The sequence below is a fragment of the Schistocerca piceifrons genome, chromosome X, assembly GCF_021461385.2.
Source record: "Schistocerca piceifrons isolate TAMUIC-IGC-003096 chromosome X, iqSchPice1.1, whole genome shotgun sequence".
In the NCBI taxonomy this organism is placed as follows: domain Eukaryota; kingdom Metazoa; phylum Arthropoda; class Insecta; order Orthoptera; family Acrididae; genus Schistocerca; species Schistocerca piceifrons.
Window position 1 is genome coordinate 149,113,860 of NC_060149.1, and position 26,887 is coordinate 149,140,746.

Sequence of the window (26,887 nt, forward strand, 5' to 3'; positions counted from 1 at the left end):
CTGGCATCTGCTTTAGCGACGATCAACTTTATATGATCATTCCATTTTAAATCACTCCTAATGCGTACTCCCAGATTATTTATGGAATTAACTGCTTCCAGTTGCTGATCTGCTATTTTGTAGCTAAATGATAAGGGATCTATCTTTCTATGTATTCACAGCACATTACACTTGTCTACATTGAGATTCAACTGCCATTCCCTGCACCATGCGTCAATTCGCTGCAGATCCTCCTGCATTTCAGTACAATTTTCCATTGTTACAACCTCTCGATACACCACAGCATCATCTGCAAAAAGCCTCAGTGAACTTCCGATGTCATCCACAAGGTCATTTATGTATATTGCGAATAGCAACAGTCCTATGACACTCCACTGCGGCACGCCTGAAATCACTCTTACTTCGGAAGACTTCTCTCCATTGAGAATGACATGCTGCGTTCTGTTATCTAGGAACTCTTCAAGCCAATCACACAATTGGTCTGATAGTCCATATGCTCTTACTTTGTTCATTAAACGACTGTGGGGAACTGTATCGAATGCCTTGCGGAAGTCACAAAACACGGCATCTACCTGGGAACCCGTGTCCATGGCCCTCTGAGTCTCGTGGACGAATAGAGCGAGCTGGGTTTCACACGACCGTCTTTTTCGAAACCCATGCTGATTCCTACAGAGTAGATTTCTAGTCTCCAGAAAAGTCATTATACTCGAACATAATACGTGTTCCAAAATCCTACAACTGATAGACGTTAGAGATATAGGTCTATAGTTCTGCACATCTGTTCGGCGTCCCTTCTTGAAAACGGGGATGACCTGTGCCCTTTTCCAATCCTTTGGAATGCTACGCTCTTCTAGAGACCTACGGTACACCGCTGCAAGAAGGGGGGCAAGTTCCTTCGCGTACTCTGTGTAAAATCAAACTGGTATCCCATCAGGTCCAGCGGTCTTTCCTCTTTTGAGTGATTTTAATTGTTTCTCTATCTCTCTGTCGTCTATTTCGATATCTACTATTTTGTCATCTGTACAACAATCTAGAGAAGGAACTACAGTGCAGTCTTCCTCTGTGAAACAGCTTTGGAAAAACACATTTAGTATTTTGGCCTTTAGTCTGTTATCCTCTGTTTTAGTACCATTTTGGTCACAGTTTTGATCCACCTACCACTTTGACATAAGACCAAAATTTCTTAGGATTTTCTGCCAAGTCAGTACATAGAACTTTACTTTAGAATTCATTGAACGTCTCTCACATAGCCCTCCTCAAACTACATTTCGCAAGAAAGAACCCAGAATCAAATTTTGTTAATTGTGATATTTCATTTGTGCCCCATCATAATTTACTTTTACTCCTGTGATACAGTCTGCTAATGAGACTTACTGTTTTGTTACGGAGGTAAGACGCTAGTCACACAAGTGGGATGGCTGTTAATATTAAAATATATTACTTTACATGTAAAAATTTATCATCTACCCAGAGGAAGACCTTCTCAAGAATGCCAACAAGGTAAGTTTTTGTTTAATTCTGGCATACCTTCTTTTGTAAGATCAACTTTATTCTCAGAAGAAGCTGGTTCCTGAATGACAGTGTCAGTACATCAAGAGATATCTTCCACAATGGTTTGGTCAATGTCTTCTTTGTTGGTCTGGAAAATACTGTTCTCATTACAGCACTAATAGGTAACCTTTGGTTGAAATGCTCATCATGGTCTCACACACAAACAAAGATTTGCTGAAATAATTTATGGAGTTAAGGAATTCATACCACCAACTTTTCTTACTATCATACAGTGGCTTTTTGCCCTTGTTATCTCAAAAGCTGTCAGGTTCCTGGCAGGTGGTCAGCACTTGAACCTTCATGGAACAATATACCATATTTGCATGTAAACATTAAGCAACAACCAAGTGTTTTGTTTCCCAGAGAAAGAAATGTTAAGTGCCCATCAACTTAGGGATTTCACCAGCACCTGACAAACTTATACCTGGAAATGATACAGCAGGAAATTGAAGCATTAGAGCTAATATTGTTGCCATTAGTATATTGCCTCTGTCTTTTGTATTATCTAGCACAACTGATGGTCCAACAAGATGAAGTAGTTCTCAAAAATCACTCACTGGCATTGGGTAAATCGTTTAAATTCCATACTACAGCATGGTTATAATTAAAGTGCAGCTACCCACAGATGTCCAGTGTGGGCTGTACTTACGGTATAGCAGCAAAACTTGGTAAGTATGCTAATGTGTTAATGCAGAACCGATTTACGCTGGAAAAAAAAAAATTAGTTCCAAATTTGGCCAACAGGTGCAAATCTGGCACTGTACAGCATGTTGTTGATGTCTCCGGTGCTCACATTGAACAAGACAGTTAATAATAAAATTAACATTATAACTTTCTCACGTGTTTGATTATTTCTGCCTTCATCCTGTTCTTAGTCCATCACATACGCAAACATTTCAATACATCTTTCTCACATTCAGAGCACCAGACTTGCACCTGATGGCCAAATTTGGAACTAATTTTTTTCTAGTGTAAATTAGTTTCACATTATCGTATTAGAATATCTACCATTTGATAATTACAGCCCACACTGGACCTCTGTGAGTAGCTGCACTTTAATTACAACCACTAGGTATTTGGCATATCTCTCTCTTATATCACTCTCACACAAGCATAATTACACAAAAGATATTAATCAACCTAGCACAAAGCTTTGTACTACAAAGTGTACTGAAAAGTAATGCCTCCAAATTTTTTGTTCTGTTCTCAATATCAGTGGAAATATTAAGTGTCATGCATATTACTTGGTCACCTTTCACGGTTCGCTGACACAGGTTGTAATCCTCTGCCACTAGACAACTCCAAAGTGTAGCATGTAACATCACACTGTCTTAAGTAACTGTGACAGTGTGTGATAAACAGTCTGCTGTGATCAAATTTCTAACCACAGAAAACTTAGTCCACACATGGAGAACCCTCTCCATCATGACAATGGCAGACCACACACAAGTACTGCAACATCTGCAGCAATCTGACACCTTGGGTTCATCCTCATCAATCATCCTCCAGACAGTCCTGACTTGACCCCATCCAAGTTTAATTTGTTTCCATAACTTAAACAACACCTTGATAGTGACGAAGCGGTGCAAGTAGAGGTGAGGTCTTGCCTCCATTCTACAGTGATGGTATCAATAAACTGGTCTCTTGTTGGGAGGAATGTGTTCATTGCCAGGGTGACTATGTTGAGAAATAAATATGCAGACATGAAGAATACAGATATAGCACATTAATAAAGTTTATTGTAGTTAAAAAGCTTTAAGAGTTTTCACATAAAAAATTTGGAGGCATTACATGTCTTGAGAAACAGGAATGTATCTACATGCATCCCTCTTCTTGTGTGCTAGACAACTGAAAGTGTACAGCAACTACATGTGCAGGTGTAAAAGCGTGTGTGTGTGTGTGTGTGTGTGTGTGAGAGAGAGAGAGAGAGAGAGAGAGAGAGAGAGAGAGAGAGGAGTTTGGTGAGAGGCTATTGGTTCTTGAGGGACAGATGGAGGGAGCATATAGTGATCCTATGACACACATCCATTGATACAGCAATTGCTTGTAAATTTGTGGTTAGAGAGGGAACTTAGGAGTGGTACACATCATCTATGAAATTTTTAGTTCTCTCCCCACTGATGATACTCTTTCTGTGGAGGTTATTACCACATAGCACAGGGGAGTCAAACTCCTTAAAACGTATCTCTTGTAGACACAAAGACATATATGTACTCTGTATTAATAGTTTTAACTCCTCCATTTGTATCTTGAAACTGTTTATGATCCATTACCATAGGGTGGGAGCCACTTTACTAATAACAGTTTGAATTATTCTCTGTACCCCCTCCTCCCTTATAACCTTTTTGTGGAAATATGGACATTGTATTAGTCAGAGGGTTGGTAGAGGTCCTTGTTGAATCCCTTGAGCATACTTCAAACACAATGTCCTCCATTAATTAGTCTTCTTCTGATTCAGTTATGACCAATGATAACTTTGAACATGGTATCTGTGCAGTTTTGCTCAGTGCTCTATCTAAGTGTTTTCCTTTTGGGGGTTATGGTACAAATGTACTTTTAGAGATTTTGTATTTTCCCATGTTTATGTTTCCCGAGACAGTGTAGCAATCTAAATCATGAAACTTCCTGGCAGATTAAAACTGTGTGCCCAACCGAGACTCGAACTCGGGACCTTTGCCTTTCGCAGGCAAGTGCTCTACCATCTGAGCTACCGAAGCAAGACTCACGCCCGGTACTCACAGCTTTACTTCTGCCAGTACTTCTGAAAGGCAAAGGTCCCGAGTTCAAGTCTCGGTCGGGCACACAGTTTTAATCTGCCAGTAAGTTTCATATCAGCGCACACTCCGCTGCAGAGTGAAAATCTCTTTCTGGAATCTAAATCATGTTACCTATGGCTTTTTCTGATGTAGGCTTACTTGTTTCTTTATTAAAGGATCCAGTTCTGCAGCTGCATTTGCAAGTGCATATTTATGTTTGTCATTGTTTGGAGTTGGTTGCCAAATGACTGTTGTCAATGATTGGTATGCACTGGGTATCTTTTATCTCTTGAATCTTCTTTTGCTCAATAAAGACTGAACACTCTTTGCTCCGAGTGACAGGCTTATCAGAGATGGTACAGAATATGGTATGTATTGTTGAACCCTCTCTCCCCCAAATAGGTTGAAATGTACAATATGTGGTGGTTTATCCAAACTGCTGGTGTCTAAGACAGTGTATTATATTCAGTACATATGGCTTGACTTTTAGGTAAATAAATCTGACCACTATGTACTCTGTTAACTTTAAGATATTGAATGTGAATATAAAGCCAGTATTTTTCTCCAGCCTGCTATTTAATATTTTTAATTCTGCTGTCACTACCAAATTCCTATCGCTTTTCCAGGTATTTGTTATTGAGATGTATCATAACTTGGCATGTGACCGTTACTTTGCTGTTGTTCAATGCAGTACATGAATCAGATATTAAAGTGTACTACTCTTACATTTTCGGATATCAGATCTTAGTTACTTGGTGACTAAAAGTGTGTCACTGTGCATCTTGCTGTTGAGGACAATGTTCCTGATCAGATATTAAAAATTTGCAACAGAATTGATCATGCTCCTTACTGAACTTTGAAATTCACCAATGATTAAAGGTCATATTTTCAGAGAAATTGAAAAAGGCAAACATAAAGTCTCTAAGAAAGGTGCCAAGACTCACATAAAATATAAGAGACCAATATCTCTGCAGTGTCAGCTCTCAAAAACAAACAAACAAAAATCATTTATATCAGATTCTTTAAAAGCATAGAAACAGAGTAATTTAGTTAATAGTTCCATTGTTTCTGGAACACATCACACACTATTTCTTCATAATCTGAAAAATGCTCTCACTTTTATAGCTCACAGTCTATTGCTTTCTAAATTGGAATATAAAGGTATCGGGGTGTTCATTCATGACCAGGTGAAGTCCTACCAAGAAAATCAAATGCAAATAATATAAACCATTCTGGGGCAAACAAGGTGCAAAATTAAGACCAATCTTAAACCTTTGTTTAAATGTTATGAAACCGCACTCTGTCATATTCACCACAACCACCCACCACCATTATTATTATTATTATTATTATTATTATTTTTCCTTTCTCGGACGTTACATCTGGTTAAAAATGGAAAGTGACGTGGACATTGATCAAGCATTACTTTCTTTTAAATGTATGGTGCACATTACATTGTATTTAGGAACCTTTGGGTGATTGAACATGTATCAATAATTACAAATTTCTGTAGTTGTATATATACGTTTGGATGTAGCTATATTGCGTTGATGTACTGGTGGATATAGTGTAGTATGACTCCTGTAGTTGATAGTGTAATTGGTATAATGTCAACTTTATACTGATGCCACACGTCCTTGACTTCCTCAGCCAGTTGGATGTATTTTTCAATTTTTTCTCCTGTTTTCTTCTGTATATTTGTTGTATTGGGTACGGATATTTCGATTAGTTGTGTTAATTTCTTTTTTTTATTGGTGAGTATGATGTCAGGTTTGTTATGTGGTGTTGTTTTATCTGTTATAATGGTTCTGTTCCAGTATAATTTGTATTCATCATTCTCCAGTACATTTTGCGGTGCATACTTGTATGTGGGAATGTGTTGTTTTATTAGTTTATGTTGTATGGCAAGTTGTTGATGTATTATTTTTGTTACATTGTCATGTCTTCTGGTGTATTCTGTATTTGCTAGTATTGTACATCCACTTGTGATGTGATCTACTGTTTCTGTTTGTTGTTACAAAGTCTGCATTTGTCTGTTGTGGTATTGGGGTCTTTAATAATATGCTTCTGTAATATCTGGTGTTTCTTGTTTGATCCTATATTTCAATCATGAATCCTTCCGTCTCACTGTATATATTGCCTTTTCTTAGCCATGTGTTGGATGCGTCTTGATCGATGTGTGGCTGTGTTAGATGATACTGGTGGCTGTGTTTGATGATACGGGTGCTTGCTATGTAGTGTTTTCTTTTTCCAATTTACTTTCTTCGTGTCTGTTGATGTTATGTAATCTAAAGGGTTGTAGAAGTGGTTATGAAAATGCAATGGTGTAGCCGATGTATTTATATGAGTGATTGCTTTGTGTATTTTGCTAGTTTCTGCTCGTTCTATAAAGAATTTTCTTAAATTGTCTACCTGTCCATAATGTAGGTTTTTTATGTCGATAAATCCCCTTCCTCCTTCCTTTCTGCTTAATGTGAATCTTTCTGTTGCTGAATGTATGTGATGTATTCCATATTTGTGGCGTTGTGATCGTGTAAGAGTATTGAGTGCCTCTAGGTCTGTGTTACTCCATTTCACTAATCCAAATGAGTAGGTCAATATTGGTATAGCATAAGTATTTATAGCTTTTGTCTTGTTTCTTGCTGTCAATTCTGTTTTCAGTATTTTTGTTAGTCTTTGTCTATATTTTTCTTTTAGCTCTTCTTTAATATTTGTATTATCTATTCCTATCGTTTGTCTGTATCCTAGATATTTATAGGCATCTGTTTTTTACATCACTTCTATGCAGTCGCTGTGGTTATCCAATATGTAATCTTCTTGTTTAGTGTGTTTTCCCTTGACTATGCTATTTTTCTTACATTTGTCTGTTACAAAAGCCATATTTATATCATTGCTGAATACTTCTGTTACCTTTAGTAATTGGTTGAGTTGTTGATTTGTTGCTGCCAGTAGTTTTAGATCATCCATGTATAGCAAATGTGTGATTTTGTGTTGGTATGTTCCAGTGATATTATATCCATAATTTGTATTATTTAGCATGTTGGACAGTGGGTTCAGAGCAAGGCAGAACCAGAAAGGATTTAATGAGTCTCCTTGATATATTCCACGCTTAATCTGTATTGGCTGTGATGTGATATTATTTGAATTTGTTTGGATATTAAGTGTGGTTTTCCAATTTTTCATTACTATGTTTAGGAACTGTATCGATTTAGGATCTACTTTGTATATTTCCAATATTTGTAGTAACCATGAGTGGGGTACACTATCAAAAGCTTTTTGGTAATCAATGTATGCGTAGTGTAGTGACCTTTGTTTAGTTTTAGCTTGATATGTCACCTCTGTATCTATTATCAGTTGCTCTTTACATCCTCGTGCTCCTTTGCAACAGCCTTTTTGTTCTTCATTTATAATTTTGTTCTGTGTTGTATGTGTCATTAATTTCTGTTTAATGACTGAAGTTAATATTTTGTATATTGTTGGTAGGCATGTTATGGGGCGATATTTTGCTGTGTTTGCTGTGTCTACTTGATCTTTAGGTTTCAGATAAGTTATTCCTTGTGTAAGTGTATCAGGGACTGTGTATGGGTCTGCAATGTAACTGTTAAATAATTTAGTTAGATGTGAATGAGGTGAGGTGAACTTCTTTAGCCAGAAATTTGCTATTTTATCTTTTCCAGGGGCTTTCCAATCGTGCGTATAATTAATTGCTCGTGTGACTTCATGTTGCAAAATTATCACTTCAGGCATTTGTGGGATCATCTTGTATGTGTCTGTTTTTGCTTGTATCCACCATGCATGCCTGTTATGTTGCACCGGATTTGACCATATGTTGCTCCAAAAGTGTTCCATGTCTGTTACGTTTGGTGGATTGACTATTTTAATGTATGGGTTATATATTGTCTGGTAAAATTTCTTTTGGTTTGTGTTGAATGTTTGGTTTTGTTTCCTTCTATTTTCACTTTTTCTGTATCTTCTAAGTCATTTGGCCAATGCTTCTAATTGCTCTATTGCTTCTTGTTGTGAGATTTTACCTAACCTTTTTCGTTTTTTGTCTGATATTTCAGTTCTTATAAATTGTGTTAGCTGTCTGATGTCTTTCCTCAGTTTTTCTATTCTGATCTGTAACCTGTGTTGCCATGCTGGTTTTGTGGGTTTCTTCTGTGTCTTGGTTGGTTCTGATCTCTGCCTAGTGTGTATATTTAGTGTAGTGAGTGCTCCTATATAAACCAGTACTTGTAACTCTTCCATAGTTGTATTTTCATTTATTTTGTTGTGTATGATTGTGTTGATAGTTTTTATTGTTGTTTTGGCTTGTGGGTTATTTGGTGGTCTATGCAAGAATGGTCTAATGTCTGTATTTGTGTCTTTGTATTCTATATATGTAAGCTGAAATTTTTCTTCTATATCTAACACGTGTGTCACTTCGTGTTCTATTTGTGCTTGTTCTGGTGGCTGTCTTAAGATTTTGTTTTCCTCTGATTGTTTAATTGATGCATGTTGTTCTTTGTTTGTTTGATCTGGGATGTTTGATTCCATTACTGTATTTTCTTCTTCTTCTGATTGCACATTATTTTGTTCCAGTATTTGTTGTACTTGTTGTTTGATGTTTTCTAATTCTGACTGGGGTATCCTGTTATTTTTTATTATTACACGGATCTGATCAGCTACTCGTTGTTCTGTTAAAAATTTTAGTTCTGGGTATCTGGCAATAAATGTTGTGTATACTTGTGATCTGTATCCAGTTGTGTTGGTTCCTAAGTTTGTTGTTTGGTAATAACAGAACATGAAGTGTCAGCTAACTTCATCTGAGCATCTCATCCTTTGTCTTTGTTTTCCTTCTGGAGTGGTTGCAGGAAGCATATCCTGCAAAACACCTCTACTTGGATTTAAATCATTTTCCGTGTGGCTAGCAGTGTTGTTATCATTGTGGACGGGCTTAGGGTTCAAGCGTCGTCCCCGAACATGACAGCGCTTGTCCGAGGCTTCATTAGTTCTGTCCTGAACCAACTAATCACACTAAAAGCGGGGATAGCCCCATTAGTGGTTTGCTCTTTTCGTCGCCTTTTATGACTGGCAAAATATACAGGAGGTCTATTCTTTTCACGGGCCTCCACAGGGTTTATTATTATTATTTCTTTACTTTCTCAGGCGTTAAGTCTGGTTAAAAATGGAAAGTGACGCGGACCTTGATCAAGCGTCACTTCCTTTTAACTGTATGGTATGTGTTATATTGCATTTAGGAACTTTCGGGTAATTGAACATGTATCAATAATTACAGATTTCTGTAGTTGTTTGGATGTAGCTGTATTGCATTGATGTACTGGTGGATATTGTGTGGTATGACTCCTGTAGTTGATAGTATAATTGGTATAATGTCAACTTTATCCTGATGCCACATGTCCTTGACTTCCTCAGCCAGTTGGATGTATTTTTCAATTTTTTCTCCTGTTTTCTTCTGTATATTTGTTGTATTGGGTATGGATATTTCGATTAGTTGTGTTAATTTCATCTTTTTATTGGTGAGTATGATGTCAGGTTTGTTATGTGGTGTTGTTTTATCTGTTATAATGGTTCTGTTCTAGTATAATTTGTATTCATCGTTCTCCAGTACATTTTGTGGTGCATACTTGTATGTGGGAACATGTTGTTTTATAAGTTTATGTTGTAAGGCAAGCTGTTGATGTATTATTTTTGCTACATTGTCATGTCTTCTGGTGTATTCTGTATTTGCTAGTATTGTATATCCACTTGTGATGTGATCTACTGTTTCTATTTGTTGTTTGCAAAGTCTGCATTTATCTGTTGTGGTATTGGGATCTTTAATAATATGTTTGCTGTAATATCTGGTGTTTATTGTTTCATCCTGTATTGCAATCATGAATCCTTCTGTCTCACTGTATATATTGCCTTTTCTTAGCCATGTGTTGGATGTGTCTTGATCGATGTGTGGCTGTGTTAGATGATACGGGTGCATGCCATGTAGTGTTTTCTTTTTCCAATTTACTTTCTTCGTATCTGTTGATGTTATGTGATCTAAAGGGTTGTAGAAGTGGTTATGAAATTGCAGTGGTGTAGCCGATGTATTAATATGAGTGATTGCTTTGTGTATTTTGCTAGTTTCTGCTCGTTATATAAAGAATTTTCTTAAATTGTCTACCTGTCCATAATGTAGGTTTTTTATGTCGATAAATCCCCTTCCTCCTTCCTTCATGCTTAATGTGAATCTTTCAGTTGCTGAATGTATGTGATGTATTCTATATTTGTGGCATTGTGATCGTGTAAGTGTATTGAGTGTTTCTAGGTCTGTGTTACTCCACTTCACTACTCCAAATGAGTAGGTCAATATTGGTATAGCATAAGTATTTATAGCTTTTGTCTTGTTTCTTGCTGTCAATTCTGTTATCAGTATTTTTGTTAGTCATTGTCTATATTTTTCTTTTAGTTCTTCTTTAATATTTGTATTATCTATTCCTATTTTTTGTCTCTATCCTAGATATTTATAGGCATCTGTTTTTTCCATCGCTTCTATGCAGTCGCTGTGGTTATCCAATATGTAATCTTCTTGTTTAGTGTGTTTTCCCTTGACTATGCTATTTTTCTTACATTTGTCTGTTCCAAAAGCCATATTTATATATATATATATATATTATTATTATTATTTTATTATTATTATTATTATTATTATTATTATTATTATCATTATTTCCTTGGTGGCTTATAGTTTAAAGGGTCTTAGACAATCGTCTTATACATAAATTTCTGTCTAGTGTTTTGTCTAATATTGTAAGAGTTGATATTTTAAGGAGGAAATCATGCCTCAGACCACAGCCTGTGACCCAAAACCCAAGCATCACCAAATAAGTAAACAACAAGCATGTCAAGCATTCATCTCATGATTTTGTAGGCTATGAAGCAGTGCTTCAAATTAGACTAGTTCAATAATGTTTACACTTCCTTATGGACAAGTACCACTGTAAACTCCACTTTTTCAGACTTCTGAATAAATTTCAGAAAATTAAAATCCATTGTAAATAGTTATCTAAAGTTTCCAACACACCATTTAGCAGCAACAGGATGTTACTTGGGGCTGCATTAGTTGTGTATTATCAAAAAACAGTTTTCATATTGGTGCACAAATTAAGACACATTTTCTACTGCATAAACTATGATAGGCTGAAGTGGTTTCTGTTAGCAGAAAAAAATGGAAACTGCTTGCAATGCTTTACATGCTGGTTACACTACATTTTGATGCTCTGTTACCTTTGCATTTTGCTCTTGGTCTCTTTGTGAATTCTTGAGCTTTGTGTTCTCTGCTTTTTCAACTGCTTCACTCTGGCTTATTGAATACAGTTTGTTGACCGTTTGAAGTAGACTTTCCTCCTCCTCTAACCAATCCATTTTCTTTGCATACACATTTTTGTAAGTAGACACCAACTGTTGGCTAAGGTTGCAGAATGTACTATCAGCTGCACCTACCCTAAAAGGAAAGAAAAAAAAATAGTGACATGCCATTTGTGGAAGTACATAATATTATGAAACAACAATTAAATTCCAAAAGAGAATCACGTCATTTTTCCAGCATAATCAGTTGCAGTGTGATCACCGTAGTGAGTAATGAAATGATCTGAATAATCTCCTTTTTGGTGCAATGCTTTGTATTAAGATAAGATGAAATAAATTGTGCTTTGATTATTTCAAAGTGATATTTTTCTCAGAGTCTAGACTGCTGGTTCCCTAGTTTCTATAATTATTGTGCACAATTTAGTTGGCATTTGTAATGACTGGAAATGTTCCATGATTTCATTGATAACTGAGAGATTGGTTATCTGGAAGCCTATGAATTCTATTACACAAATACCAATGATTGGCACTCAACAGTGAACTGGAAGTACAGTAACAGTATTTTCCTGTAGGCAGTCATTGAAGCAGGCAAAGTGACCATCAAAGTGTTTTCTTGTTACCTTCCTCCCTGTTCATATTATATTGGCTATTCATAACCTCATTAGCATCCATAATCTACCCCTGCTGCATCTCTAGTGGCCTGGCAAGCATGCAGCGCACTTAAAACTTTATGGGCTGCCCACAACTCATATGGTATCTTAGTCATATGCTCTGATAATTAAATGCTTACAGGCCTCCCAGTTCCACCATCATTTATGATGCCACACTCACATTCAAGCTGTGAAGTAATGAGGAGCAATACCATTTTCATATTTGAGAATAGCCATACTCATGCCCTAGTCTGTTTATCTTGATTTAAGGAGGACATTCTGTGACCACTCTTAATCATTTTTGTTCAATGTCTTGAAAGATACTTTCACAAAACCAGCACTTACCTAACTGACCTAGTGTACTATCTCTAGCGTTTTTACTTTTGAATAAATACTACAAAATAATTGACTGTGTAAATACTAATACATAACAAGATATATTGTGTAACTTTTAACATTGCTAGTAACTGTAAAATTAATTTGTGCTTTTTACAAACTTCTGGCAATGGTACCCTCATTAAAAAAACAATTGTTCCCTAATTTCACTGCATAATGACATGAGAGAAAAAGTTCATTTTTTAGAATGCACGGTCATAGTAAATAAGTATTTGTGATTTACATTTACAGTAAATAACCAACACATCATGTCACATTAGTTTTCTCTTTTAAAAAGAGTGTGTATTGTCTGCATTTATCATAAATTAATATTACTGTCAAATTTATTAGTGATCATAATCTCAAAAACATTACAGAGAAACAGTAAATTTTATATTAAGTTTGTCATAAAAGGTTTTGGCTGTTAACTGCTTCAGTTCCAACGGCTACTAGTAATACATGTAGCACATCATGACCACAAATTGAAAGCAAATCCGTAATATTCTGCAAATGGGTGTGCTGGGAGGGGTACCAAGAGGCATGTAACAGAGATACCAAAGGTACCTCAATTATTACTCTCTCCTGTGCATCTCTTCTGCAGGAAATACAAGATCTATCACTACTTGTCCACTTTAAAGTGAATGGCATGTCAATGTTAGGTCTAGAGACCATGTATAGGGGAGAAAGGGACCAGGGAGAACTCAGGATGTTGCACTCATACCCCTAATTAACAAGTCAGAGGTGCTACCTCCATTGAAACTGAGACTTTCTTCCCCAGTTGGGAAATATTCTGTCTCTCGTGTCAAGGGGAGACAAGCACAAAAGTGAAGAGATCTATTAACTATCAACAGTCCAAATGTGCAGTGAATGTTGATACTTCTTACAGTAATGGCAGCAAGGAATGGGAAAGAGCTTCGTGTGCACTCATTGTGTATCCCTGAAGGCCTGATCCAACATGAAGAAGAGGCTGTTCCAGCAGCCACTGAGGGAACAGGATGCAACCAACTGCTGACTGTGGTGCATGTGGGACAAACGATGCCTGTCGTTTGGGCTCCAAGTTCATACTTCTATCATTCCAGCATCAGGCAGAGAATGTTGAGAACCCCAGCCTTGCTAGTTATTAATACATTTTTAATTATTTATTACCAATTCTGTATAGTTCACCAGTCATGGCTGGATAGACTGCACCAAACATTACAAGAGTGATACATTAAAATAAAAATAATATGTAACATTACAAAAACTTTGGACAGATTAAGCATTTTACTGGATACATAACATCTACCATTCAAAAAAATTACTAGTTTTATTTATACAGATCTGGAATGGAGTAAGGTAAACAGTCGCTTCCTTAAATTTGTGTCCTAATTTGCCTTGATGTTCCTGAAGATAAATTTAAAGTTGTGGAAACAGTAATCCACTGATACTTGCACTGACATTGTTGTATATGAATGTGTCATAGCATTCACTGACTGCTCAAGTGACTTTTTTCACTTGAAATGACAAAGTGCAGTTTGCACAAAACCTGATGATTGTCTTTCTACACAACATTTTAGGGGCAAACAAGAAGTTTCATTTTCATGTCAGCTACAAATTTCTCTTTGGTATTACCTATTAATGACATCTCCTCTAGCAAATTCCTTTTACTATAATTTATTTATTTATTTATTAATTTATTTATGCCAGTGACTAGTAGTTAAAGTGTTGCACGATAAAGAACTGCATCCGTATCATTACTTGTTAACTCAACATCAGCGACCAGACGAGTGCATATGACAATTACAGTTTTGTTAATGGCTTTTGCACCAAGCAGAAGATAACAAACATTTTATAAATAACTTGATATAGACTGATGAATCTAGCTTGACTCGTGAAAGTATTTTCAATCTCCACAGTAGACATTATTGGTTGGAACAGAACCCAGCAAGGCACCCATAACTGTAGCTTTCAGCAAAGCTTTGGCACAAGACCTGTCGGCTGGAATCATTGGGGAAGTGCTTTTGGGCCTTTACCTATTGCCAGACAAGTTGAATGCACCCCTGTATCATATGTTTCTTTGCCATATTCGGTGTTCAGGACAGCTATGGTTTTAGCATGGTGGTTCATTGCTACACTTTGAAATGAATGTGAGCAACTATATAAATGAAGCATTTCCAGGGAAATGGATTGGTCATGGAGGTCCAATGCTCTGGCCTCCACATTCTATGGACCTTAATACAGTAAATTTTTATTTGTAGGGACACTCAAAGAAACAAGTTTATAATACTCCACCCATGAAGTGGAATGATCATATAAAATTAATTGTTGGTAAGGTGGGTACCAGGTTGAGATTCATTGGGAGAGTCCTTAGAAAATGTAGTCCATCAACAAAGGAAGTGGCTTACAAAACACTCGTTTGACCTATACTTGAGTATTGCTCATCAGTGTGGGATCCATACCAGGTCGGGTTGACAGAGGAGATAGAGAAGATCCAAAGAAGTATTATTTGGTAAGTGTGATAGCGTTACGGAGATGTTTAGCAAACTCAAGTGGCAGACTCTGCAAGAGAGGCGCTCTGCATTGCGGTGTAGCTTGCTGTCCAGGTTTTGAGAGGGTGCGTTTCTGGATGAGGTATCGAATATATTGCTTCCCCCTACTTATACCTCCCGAGGAGATCACGAATGTAAAATTAGAGAGATTCGAGCGTGCAAGGAGGCTTTCCAGCAGTAGTTCTTCCCGCGAACCATACGCGACTGAAACAGGAAAGGGAGGTAATGACAGTGGCACATGAAGTGCCCTCCGCCACACACCGTTGGGTGGCTTGCGAAGTATAAATGTAGATGTAGATGTAGAATATACATGACCCAATAGCTCACATGCATGCAGCTTTGGCAATGGTGGATGCAAGTGTGTCGTGTAGGGTCCAGCATAGGATGATCCTGCGAGTGTCAAAGTTTTTGCAAATGCAAGGTGGTCACCTTGAACATATTTTCCAAAGTGAACATTCCTCGTATGTGTATGTACCAGTTCTGTGAAGATAAGCTTGTGTGTAGCATAATGTGCAATCTAGTGTACCCTACCTACTGGATTTTTTGTACCCCACTAGATACAAACAATGTTACTGTATCCACTATTATCTTTTATTGGCTTTATTTGTGTCATAGACAAAACAAAGTGGTCATTTATATCTGTAAGAAGTTAATGTTATGTCTCAATTTTTTAATAAAGGTGTTTCACACTAACGCGACTCGAACATTGGTGAGTCTGTGTATCTGTTCCCCATGGCACTGCCTTGTCTCACTGAGCTAATGGGTCAGCTCCAGCACAGTGCATAGTTCATGTTACCTGTTCTTGGCCATGCTGCATGCAGTTACAGCATTGCCAAATTCTCATTTTTTAAATCACATTTCTATTAAGCCTATTGGTGGGACTAGGCTTTGCTAGATGCACTTCTGTCTTGAAATGGGATGAGGAATTGTGTGCCGGCTGCCAAGTGCAGCATTTTTCCTTCACCGTGTATTTAGTCCTTAAAATGTGGCTAGCATGACTCTCTGTTTGCAATACCTGTAACTGTTATCAATTATGTTTTCTCTTTCTTGCCACATACAATGTTGTTTTTGCACCGGAAGAGCTGCCCCATAGGATATTTCTGCAAGTTAAGTGAGAGTGGAAAAAAGTATAATATGAAGACTGAAGCTCTTCCTTACTGGCTCAGGGTTTTAATTTGTAAAGTAAATTAATCACACATGATAGTTTAATGCACAATTAGTCTGTTTGTGCATCCCATTTCAGTTGAGAGTCCAGGCGAATTTCTAGTCTCTGACAGATTCACACTAATTTACCTTTTCATCTAGTTTGTGGAGATATAAGTATCTCATTCCAGAATGAAATTTTCAATCTGCAATGGAGTGTGCACTGATATGAAACTTCCTGGCAGATTAAAACTGTGGGCTAAGCTGACACTCGAAATCAGGATCTTTGCCTTTTGCAGGCAAGTGCTCTACCAACTGAGCTACCCAAGCCCAAATCAAGAACCATCCTCACAGCTTCAATTCTGCCAGTACCTTGTCTCCTACATTCCAAACTTCACAGAAGCTCTTCTGTGAACCTTGTAGAACTAGCACTTCTGGAAGAAAGGATATTGCGGAGAAATGGCTTAGCCGCTGCCTGGGAGGGTGTTTGAAATTTTCACTCTGCAGAAGAGATTCTGTGAAGTTCGGAAGATAGGGAATGAGGTACTGGCAGAATTTAAGGTGTGAGGATGGGTCACGAGTCATGCTTGGGTAGCTCAGTCAGTACAGCACTTGCCTGTGAAAGGCAAAGGTCCCGAGTTCAAGTCTCGGTCTGGCATACAGTTTTAATCTGCCAGGAAGTTTCATATAAGCGCACACTCCACCGCAGAGTGAAAACATCATTCTGGTAACAGCCCCCCAGCCAAAGACTAAACCATGTCTCCGAAATACCCTTTCTTCCATGAGTGCTGGTTTGGTACGGTTCACAGAAGAGCTTCTGTAAAGTTTGGAAGGTAGGAGATGAAGTACTGGCAGAATTGAAGCTGTGAGGATGGGTTGCGAGTCGTGATTGGGTAGTTCAGTCGGTAGAGCATTTGTCCACAAAAGGCAAAGTTCCTGAGCTCGAGTCCCAGCCTGGCACACAGTTTTAATCTGCCAGGAAGTTTTATCTCATTCCTGTTTTGTTTTTATTTAGTATTATTTCATTTTTTCAGTGTTTTCCTTTTTCTTCATCTATATTAGGACTGGTCACTACAAGAGTTGTATCATCGGCATATACCATAGGCTAGGTAGATCATACATATAAAGAAAAGTAAACAAAATGGCCCAGGACAGAACCTTGTGGTACTCCTGTAGTAACAGGCAGAGCATTTGATCTACAATCATTTAGAGTAATGCACTCCTGGAAATTGAAATAAGAACACCGTGAATTCATTGTCCCAGGAAGGGGAAACTTTATTGACACATTCCTGGGGTCAGATACATCACATGATCACACTGACAGAACCACAGGCACATAGACACAGGCAACAGAGCATGCACAATGTCGGCACTAGTACAGTGTATATCCACCTTTCGCAGCAATGCAGGCTGCTATTCTCTCATGGAGACGATCGTAGAGATGCTGGATGTAGTCCTGTGGAACGGCTTGCCACGCAATTTCCACCTGGCGCCTCAGTTGGACCAGCGTTCGTGCTGGACGTGCAGACCGCGTGAGACGACGCTTCATCCAGTCCCAAACATGCTCAATGGGGGACAGATCCGGAGATCTTGCTGGCCAGGGTAGTTGACTTACACCTTCTAGAGCACGTTGGGTGGCACGGGATACATGCGGACGTGCATTGTCCTGTTGGAACAGCAAGTTCCCTTTCCGGTCTAGGAATGGTAGAACGATGGGTTCGATGACGGTTTGGATGTACCGTGCACTATTCAGTGTCCCCTCGACGATCACCAGTGGTGTACGGCCAGTGTAGGAGATCGCTCCCCACACCATGATGCCGGGTGTTGGCCCTGTGTGCCTCGGTCGTATGCAGTCCTGATTGTGGCGCTCACCTGCACGGCGCCAAACACGCATACGACCATCATTGGCACCAAGGCAGAAGCGACTCTCATCGCTGAAGACGACACGTCTCCATTCGTCCCTCCATTCACGCCTGTCGCGACACCACTGGAGGCGGGCTGCACGATGTTGGTGCGTGAGCGGAAGACGGCCTAACGGTGTGCGGGACCATAGCCCAGCTTCATGGAGACAGTTGCGAATGGTCCTCGCCGATACCCCAGGAGCAACAGTGTCCCTAATTTGCTGGGAAGTGGCGGTGCGGTCCCCTACGGCACTGCGTAGGATCCTACGGTCTTGGCGTGCATCCGTGCGTCGCTGTGGTCCGGTCCCAGGTCGACGGGCACGTGCACCTTCCGCCGACCACTGGCGACAACATCGATGTACTGTGGAGACCTCACGCCCCACGTGTTGAGCAATTCGGCGGTACGTCCACCCGGCCTCCCGCATGCCCACTATACGCCCTCGCTCAAAGTCCGTCAACTGCACATACGGTTCACGTCCATGCTGTCGCGGCATGCTACCAGTGTTAAAGACTGCGATGGAGCTCCGTATGCCACGGCAAACTGGCTGACACTGACGGCGGCAGTGCACAAATGCTGCGCAGCTAGCGCCATTCGACGGCCAACACCGCGGTTCCTGGTGTGCCCGCTGTGCCGTGCGTGTGATCATTGCTTGTACAGCCCTCTTGCAGTGTCCGGAGCAAGTATGGTGGGTCTGACACACCGGTGTCAATGCGTTCTTTTTTCCATTTCCAGGAGTGTAGCTTGTTTCCTGCCTAAGAGGTATGATTTGATTAATGGTGGTTCATTATCCTTGATTCCCTTATTTTCAGATTTAGATAATAGGACATCATGTGATACAGTGTCAAATTCTTTGCTCAGATCAAGAAAAAACAATGGTTTTCAAAGAATTATAGAACATTTGTTACCAGAGATTTTACACCTTCAATGGTGGATAGGCCAGCCCTAAAGCCATAAAGTAAAGAAAAGATTAGCTTAGTATACTCAAAGTATCTGAATAAGTGCTCTTTTATGCAGAGTTCTATGGCCTTTGATATTATGGGAATGAGGGATATAGGGCCTGTAACTGTCAGTATTGCTTCTATCTCCCATCTTATAAACTGGATCAACAATTGTGGATTTCAAGACATCAGCGAATTTTCCAGTTTGAAGCTCACAGTTTATAAGGTAAGTCAAAGGAGAAACTATAATATAAATTATATGTTTTAGAATGAAGTTTGAGAAGCCACAGATATATTCACTATGTGAGTTACATAGTTAGATACAGTTCAGTTCAAATTCTAACAACTATCCTAAGTCTGGTCTCTTGAAAAATTGTGTTTTTGGACTTGGAACTTTTCCACAAGTTGTGAAATACTCCTATCAGTCAAATTCCATTAAAAAGCTGAAGAAGGGCCTTATGAAAACAGTGAAACAGTGACAGAAAATAGCCACAAAAGCAGTTGAATTGAAATTGTTAAAAGTGATTTGTGAACAAAAAAAACTGATTTTGATTATGAAGCAGGTGTAATAATAAACTCAAAATATGTTGAGCCTACAAATAAATATAAGTGGACAGCAGCAAAACACAAAAACAAAGCAAGAAACCAAGAAAGTGGTAAACAAAACACTGGAAATGATGCACCAGTGTCGCTGAATAAAATTGCAGTACTTGATTCAGTTATCAAAAAAATGAGCAGTATAGGCGAAATTAAACAAAATTAATATTTAGATAAATGTGGAAACAAAAAGTTTCTTATGCTGGAAGCACAAAAAAGTTTTTACTGTACACACATGCCCACAGGCAAAGCCTTTCTGGTCCTCTTCATTATGCTTTACACAGAGAATATTCTGTATTCACATAAGGTAATCCTGGGACTATATTAAGTGCTGCAGTTGAAGAACTAACAACAAAAACAAACAATTTGGAAAAAAACAATGACATTGTAATCATAGTGTGATGAAACATGCTGGGATATTTTTACTTCCCCTCTTGTTTTGCCGTCTGCCTCCTTAAAATTCATTTTTTCATTCCTGACTAATTACTGTTAACATATGTGAATATAACATGCATTTCCATAAAAGAGAAAGGTTAGCCCTCAGTCTTAAAGAATATAACACCAGATCTAATTTTGTGCCTAGTTTCATGTGTGTAATTGATTTTCTAATTTATTTTGACTATTCCTAGTTAGTATCTTTTGTTATAGGGTGAAATCAGTAATTGTTTTGTAACTTAAATTCTATTGTTGACCTACAAACAAATATAAATCTTGTACTAATTGTAAACATTTGGAAGAAGTAGTACTAGTAATCTTAAAGTATTTATTTGGCTCTATTCAAAAACATGTTAGCAAAGCCAGCCCTTCATTAATTCCAAAGTAATCACCCGTTTTGTCAAAAGTATTGTTTGCATAACTATATATGTTAATTTAATCATTTAAACAAATAATTCAGCCTAACCCTTGCAGTAGAAGAAACTGTTAAAAATAACCAATTTTTTATGTATTCAGTTAATATATTGAGTTACATTTTAATTGTAATTTCTGTAAATTAAACATCAGACAATGTGTAGTTTCAGTGCCTATTATTGTGATAATATATATAAGGGCCCGATTTTTGTGGCAAGACAGTCAGTCCATGACCTAGTTTCAGACGAGGAACCTGTATTGATTAGAACAGCAACAATGCATCCACTTAATTGTGAAATATGTGTAATAGGCCGTATGCTAAAACGATGACAGTGTCTGTTCGATACATACCATATTATGTGGCAAGAACTGTGTGGTTAGGTTTTTATTGCTTGTAGTTGTTCAACAGTAAACTACTGTAGCAGTATGTTGGTGTTTGCTTGCAGCCTATTAATGAGACTTATCAGAAGTTAAACAATAGTGCACTGGCCATGTAACTGTGTATTATGTATTATGGGGGGGGGGGGGGGGGGTTGTGACCAGTGAAAATAAAAAAATAAAGAACTGTAAAACGGCATATGTGCACCTGTTGGCTACATCATTTAAAGTAGTCAGTGTTGAATTTCCACCCCCCATTTTTCAGCCAGTGCAGTATGTCGACACCAAGGACAATCAAAGAGGAAATAAAGCAGGCAATCACCACAATAAGTATCAGAAATGGCGTTTACAAAAATGAGAGCAAGCCAGCACTCAACAGATCACAGGAAGATGTTACCAAAACTACACAACACAAATGTCACTATAATAAACATACCAGTGTGATACGATGTCCCTCAGTGGTCGTATGTTAATACAGAAATTGAGCACTGCCACACTGAGCTACAGAAACTGTGTAGAAAATTAAAACATGTGCTCCTACTGAGCACGAGCAGTAGTCATGGACTCCACTTGAACAGAAATGGAAAGCTCATTTGAGTGGTCCTGGAAGTGGAACTTTGAGATGAAGTAAATAAAATCATGGACCCAATCATCCTAGACTATAATCAACATTTAAAAAATAATCTTTAGAACTTAGGACAAAGTAGATATCTAAACTTCTTGAGTGGGTGCCCACTGCCAACACTAAATGTGAAGAGACTTACCGGTAAGTCGTAAGAAATAGACAACATAAACACAAACCCCTGTCATATCTTCTGTACAGATGAACACTGGTTCACACAAGTTGAATCTGCTTTGTACATTCCTGTAGGATGCTAGCAAGTTCTTTCTGTAGAACTAAAATTAGCCATGGAGGAGTAGCTACTTTTATAAATGACACACTAAATGTTGAAATGTTTTCTAAAGAGGAAATTCTTGAAATTGCAGCTATATCTTTTTCTTGTTATTAATATAATACTTATCTCTGTCTACTGTAACCCACAATATGATGTTACAGTATTTGACAAAGTATTTTACAAAGGTGATATGTCCATCTTATACAAACATTAGTCAGATACAGGTTCATATCAACATAAAGCAGCTGCATCTTGTCAGCACAGAAATGACTATAATCCTTTACTTCTTATGTGAGAGAATTGTGTTCCTTTATTGAATTCATTTTAGCAATGTCATCTTGGACATGTGTACTGCTCTATAATGAACATTAGTGCTGCCCTAATGGAAGAATCATGAACTATTGATTGTGAAACAACAAAAGTTGTTTTCAACTTAGCTAATATGACATCAACTTGAAGCAATGTCAAAAAATTAAAAAAAAAAAGCAAAAGCTCTGAGAAGTTTAAATTTAATGTGATTAAAAAGGCAAGAGTTGAAGGAACTGAATATGTTAATAATGCAGGAAAAGTTATACCTCTCAGTCAAACAGGTTCATCATGCAGGTAATGTAACATAACCTAAAATCTATGTGTTATTATTTTGCTCCAATAAAACAGAACATTTTAAGTGATAGGCCAACAAATTGATAATTCTGTAATACAGAAGCAATGATGCAGTTATTAGTACAACAATGAAAGTTATCTTGCAGTGCAATCTTCCTAGACGATCACACTGTAGCAGATACAAAGAGCACATCATTATTTTCAATCACACACGTATTCTAACAGTGACCTCTTCTAATCTGGTAGAAAGTAAACTTTCTGAAGAATGGTATCTGCTGCCCAGTTATCAAATCCATTGTTTCTGTTCAGATTAAAGCCTCTTAGCACAAGTATTTTCAGCTCTTAAGTATGTCCATTACAAACACAAGAACAATTTTCTCTATGAAAGATGATTCAGTTCCTCACAATTAAATGAATCTGTTCATATTATACTGAATTACTGGGGCCATTTTAGTAGTTATGTTCATTTTTATCCCTACAAGTTGGTGATGATCCCAAGGTAATGATGAGATGATTATGTTGGTTTGTGGGGCAGTCAACATCAAGGTCATCAGTGCCTGTACAAGTTCCCATTCTTTCCAGTTCCAATCTCATCACTTTGTGAATGATGGAATTATGAGGACAACATAAACACCCAGTCCCTGGGTGGAGAAAATCCCTGACTCGGCTGGGAATTGAACCCGGGACCCCGTGATCCAGAGGTATCAATGCTAGCCACTAAACCACGAGCTGCGAACCCCAAGGTAATTGGAGGAGGTTATTAATACCCAACTGTCACTTTGAAGATGCACCAATGAGCCTAAACTTCATAACCATTGCCCACCTGGTAGTGTTGTGGGCATGTGACCTGGTAAGGAAAGTATGTAAGAGCACCAGAGATAAATGAAAAATCATTCTAGCAATTATATGGGCTGGAAATCAAGGAATTCAGTGATATTGGACTTTGACAAAGGCAGATTGTTATGGCCCTGCACTTGCAAACGAGCATCACAGAAATGGTGAAGCTGGTCAGCTGTTCACATGCTAATATCACGAGTTACGGAAAATAGTTGGACACTAACACCATGAGCAGGCAACAAGGTGTTGGGATGCCTGAGCCTCTTCACAGAAAGTGGGGGTCAGAGATTTGCTCACCATGTGAGGCAGAATAGGTGGTAATCTGTGACAGTTATGACAAAAGAGTACAGTGCTGGTGTAGGCACAAGTGTTCCAGAGCACACCATTCAGTGCACAATGTTGAACATATGGGATCCCAGCAGGTGACCCCTGCAGGTTCCCATGTTGACCCAACCAGGTCATCAATTATGATTGCAATGGGAATGGAGTAATTGAGAATGGACCACAGATCAGAGGAATAATGTCATTCATTAGAACCAGGTACATGGTAGTGTCTGAATACGCCACCATCCATGCGAACAGCTGTTCAAAACATGCACTCTACCAGACTGGGATCTACGTGGGCTGTATTAAGCTTGGGGAGCGGGAGGCATTCACCAGGGCTTCTATGGGATCTGTGGTAGTGATCAAATGCATCTTGACAGCTGTGGATCACATAAAAAATACTGCGAACCACCCACATCTTTTCTACTTTATGTCTTCGCCGGAGGTGATGGCATCTCGCAGTATTATTATCTTCCCCATTGGTTCGACATCTAACAGTATTACTGTCTTCCCCAGTGGTATGGCACCTCACAGAACACCTTTCAGAATCATAAGGCCAGAATTAGGTTACAGTGATTTGAGAAGCATGATTGAGAACTCACATTGATGCCTTGGTCACAAAACTCGCCAGCTCTGAACCTGATGGAAAACATTTGGGATGTTATTGGGTGCCAGCTCCACATCCACTAACAACTGGCCAGTAATTTACAGGCAATGCATGACCTGTGTGTCGACATCTAGTGCCACATACCTCTGTAAACTTACCGAGGACTTGTCAAATCCATGCCATGCAGAAATGCTGCCGGATTGTGTTTCAAATGTGGATGAACATACTAATAAGGTGTCACTGTGTTGATCTGCAGACAGGATTGCTAACATACTTTCACTTGGTTATGATATACAGCATAATCAAGCTAAGTACTGACAAAGTTATTTGTGCACTGTTATACAGATATTAAATTTAACAGGTTTCAGTGGTGTTTCGAGCTGTTTATGGCTAAATAATGATTTATTTAACTTCTGGAAACGTTCACTCACTGTGTTCTCTTAGAGTTTCCTGCGCGTTGAAGTTGTTTAGTAAATTTTGTGCTTTAGTTTTCAGCTGACATTTCTTATTGTTTCTAGTGAAATATTTCAGTAAAGTTTCATTCAGTGTATTAACTTCATTGCGTGTTCCAAGTGGCCACTTGAATTTTTGGTTTTAGCTAATAATTTTGTGAAGTTTTCTTGGTATTGGTATTAGCTGTGGTGTAGTAGTATTAATACAAGTAGTCGCTCTCTTAGTAGGCAGAGAATTTCCAGACCACTATTGTTAGTTCTATAAATAGTTATACTGGTGTAACTGAACTTAGGTAACGTAGACGTATAGTCTTTTTCAGCAACTGAACAATTTTACCACGAGTAAGAAGTGTGGGCTCTGTCATAGGTTTGTGAGTAGTTGGTTATGGTGAGGGATTTGTTCAAAGTATTTTCATTAGGGGAAATGCAGTGGGGAAGCCAGTGGGTATTTTAGTGAGATCCTCTCCTGGGAATGCAGAATCTGTAGTATAAATAAGTTGATAGAGCAGCAGGAGCTAACATCTGTGCCCTTCAGGTGCAGTTTTAATGCGCAAAGAAGGAACTAGATAGGTTGAGGAGGGTGAAGGGTGGTGGGGGATGGGAACTGACAGTTGGCAAGAAGGCAGCTAGGAGGAGAAAGAGGAGGTATTCAGACAGTTAACTTTGCATATATGCAATAGATTTGACCAACTGTCACAGTCGAGTGGAGAGGAGCCTCTTGTAGCTGTAGATGTAGGGAATATGCAGCAGTCCTCAGCAGTTAGGAGGTCTAGGTCAGTTGCAATGTCTAACAGAAAGAAGAAGGTTCTGCTTCTAGGTAGTTTGCATGGTAGGGGTGTGGGTCAGCAGTTGCAGGAAGTGTTGGGGAGTGAGTACCAGGTCACCAGCTTTGTAAAGCCTAGCGCAGGGTTGACTCAGGTGACCTACAGCATAGGGGAGTTACGTAGGAATTTTACGAAGGAGGATCAGATAGTGATAGAGGGTGGAGCAGGGAATAATCTTGATAAGTACGCGGAATATGATGTAAGTGGTGACCTGGTAAAGATAGCTACTCAAACTGATGGCACAAACGTGCATTTTGTGCAACTGTTTCAGCGTCATGATCGGCCTCATATTAATGTGACTGTTAGGCAGATTAACATGGGGCTGGAGAGGGTGCTGATGGCAGAGAGCATGGGCCACATTTCAGTGGTGCCAGTTGGATCCATCAGTAGACCGGGTTTCACTAGGCATCGCCTGCACCTCAATAGGTATGGGAAGGGGAGGCTGGCAAAGCTTATAGGTGACAGTGTAGTGAATGGTGGTATATGATGGAGCAGGAAAAAGGATGTTGGTAGATCTCCTAAATTCATATGATCTGACGCAGACTGTGTTTTTCTATCTAGGGTGCAAGGGAACAGTAGCACAGCCATAGACAATATTTTTATTCATTCTTCATTACTAGATGGGAATTCTGTTAGTAAAAGCGTGAATGGCGTTCCAGACCATGATGCACAAACTTTAACACTAAAAGGCTTTTGTACTCAAACCAATGTCATATTTAATTACAAACTATGTAGGAAAGTTAATCCAAGAGCAATAGAGAGTTTTTAAAACGTTGTCAAGGAACAAGAGTGGCAGGATGTTTATAGTGCCAATAACATAGATGATAAATACAATGCTTTCCTTAACACATTGCTCATGCTCTTTGAGAGTTGCTTTCCATGAGAACATTCCAAACGGGGTACTAACAGTAATAGGCAGCTTGAGTGGCTGGCTAGTGGGATAAGGATATCTTGTAGAACAAAGCAGGAATTATATCAAAATGTTAGAAGTAGTCATAATCAAGCTACAGTAGCCCATTACAAACAGTATTGTAAGTTGCTTAAAAATGTTATTAGGAAGGCAAAGAGTATGGGGTATGCAAATAGAACAGCTAATTCACAGGATAAAATTAAAACCACATGGTCAGTTGTGAAGGAAGTGTCTGGTCAACAGTGTAAGTTCGACGATATAAAGTCAGTTCATAGTAAAATATTTCTGTTACTGATAAATCAGATATATGTACAGTATTTAACAATCATGTTCTGAGCTTTGCTGGTGGATTAAATAAAAATTTAGTTTCTACAGGAAATCATATAACATTCATGGCAAATGCCTTTCTGAGATTGATATCTGAAA

The 26,887-nt window shown here is 38.5% G+C and overlaps 1 protein-coding gene across 1 annotated transcript in view; it reads right to left on the minus strand.

Annotated features, from left to right (window-relative positions):
* Positions 1–26,887, minus strand: part of LOC124721603 (coiled-coil domain-containing protein 175-like) — a 143,712-nt gene that overhangs the window by 4,058 nt on the left and 112,767 nt on the right. The window contains exon 6 of the mRNA XM_047246654.1: positions 11,568–11,784. Coding sequence (XP_047102610.1) covers positions 11,568–11,784 — 217 coding nt within the window. The remainder of the gene's footprint in view (positions 1–11,567; positions 11,785–26,887) is intronic.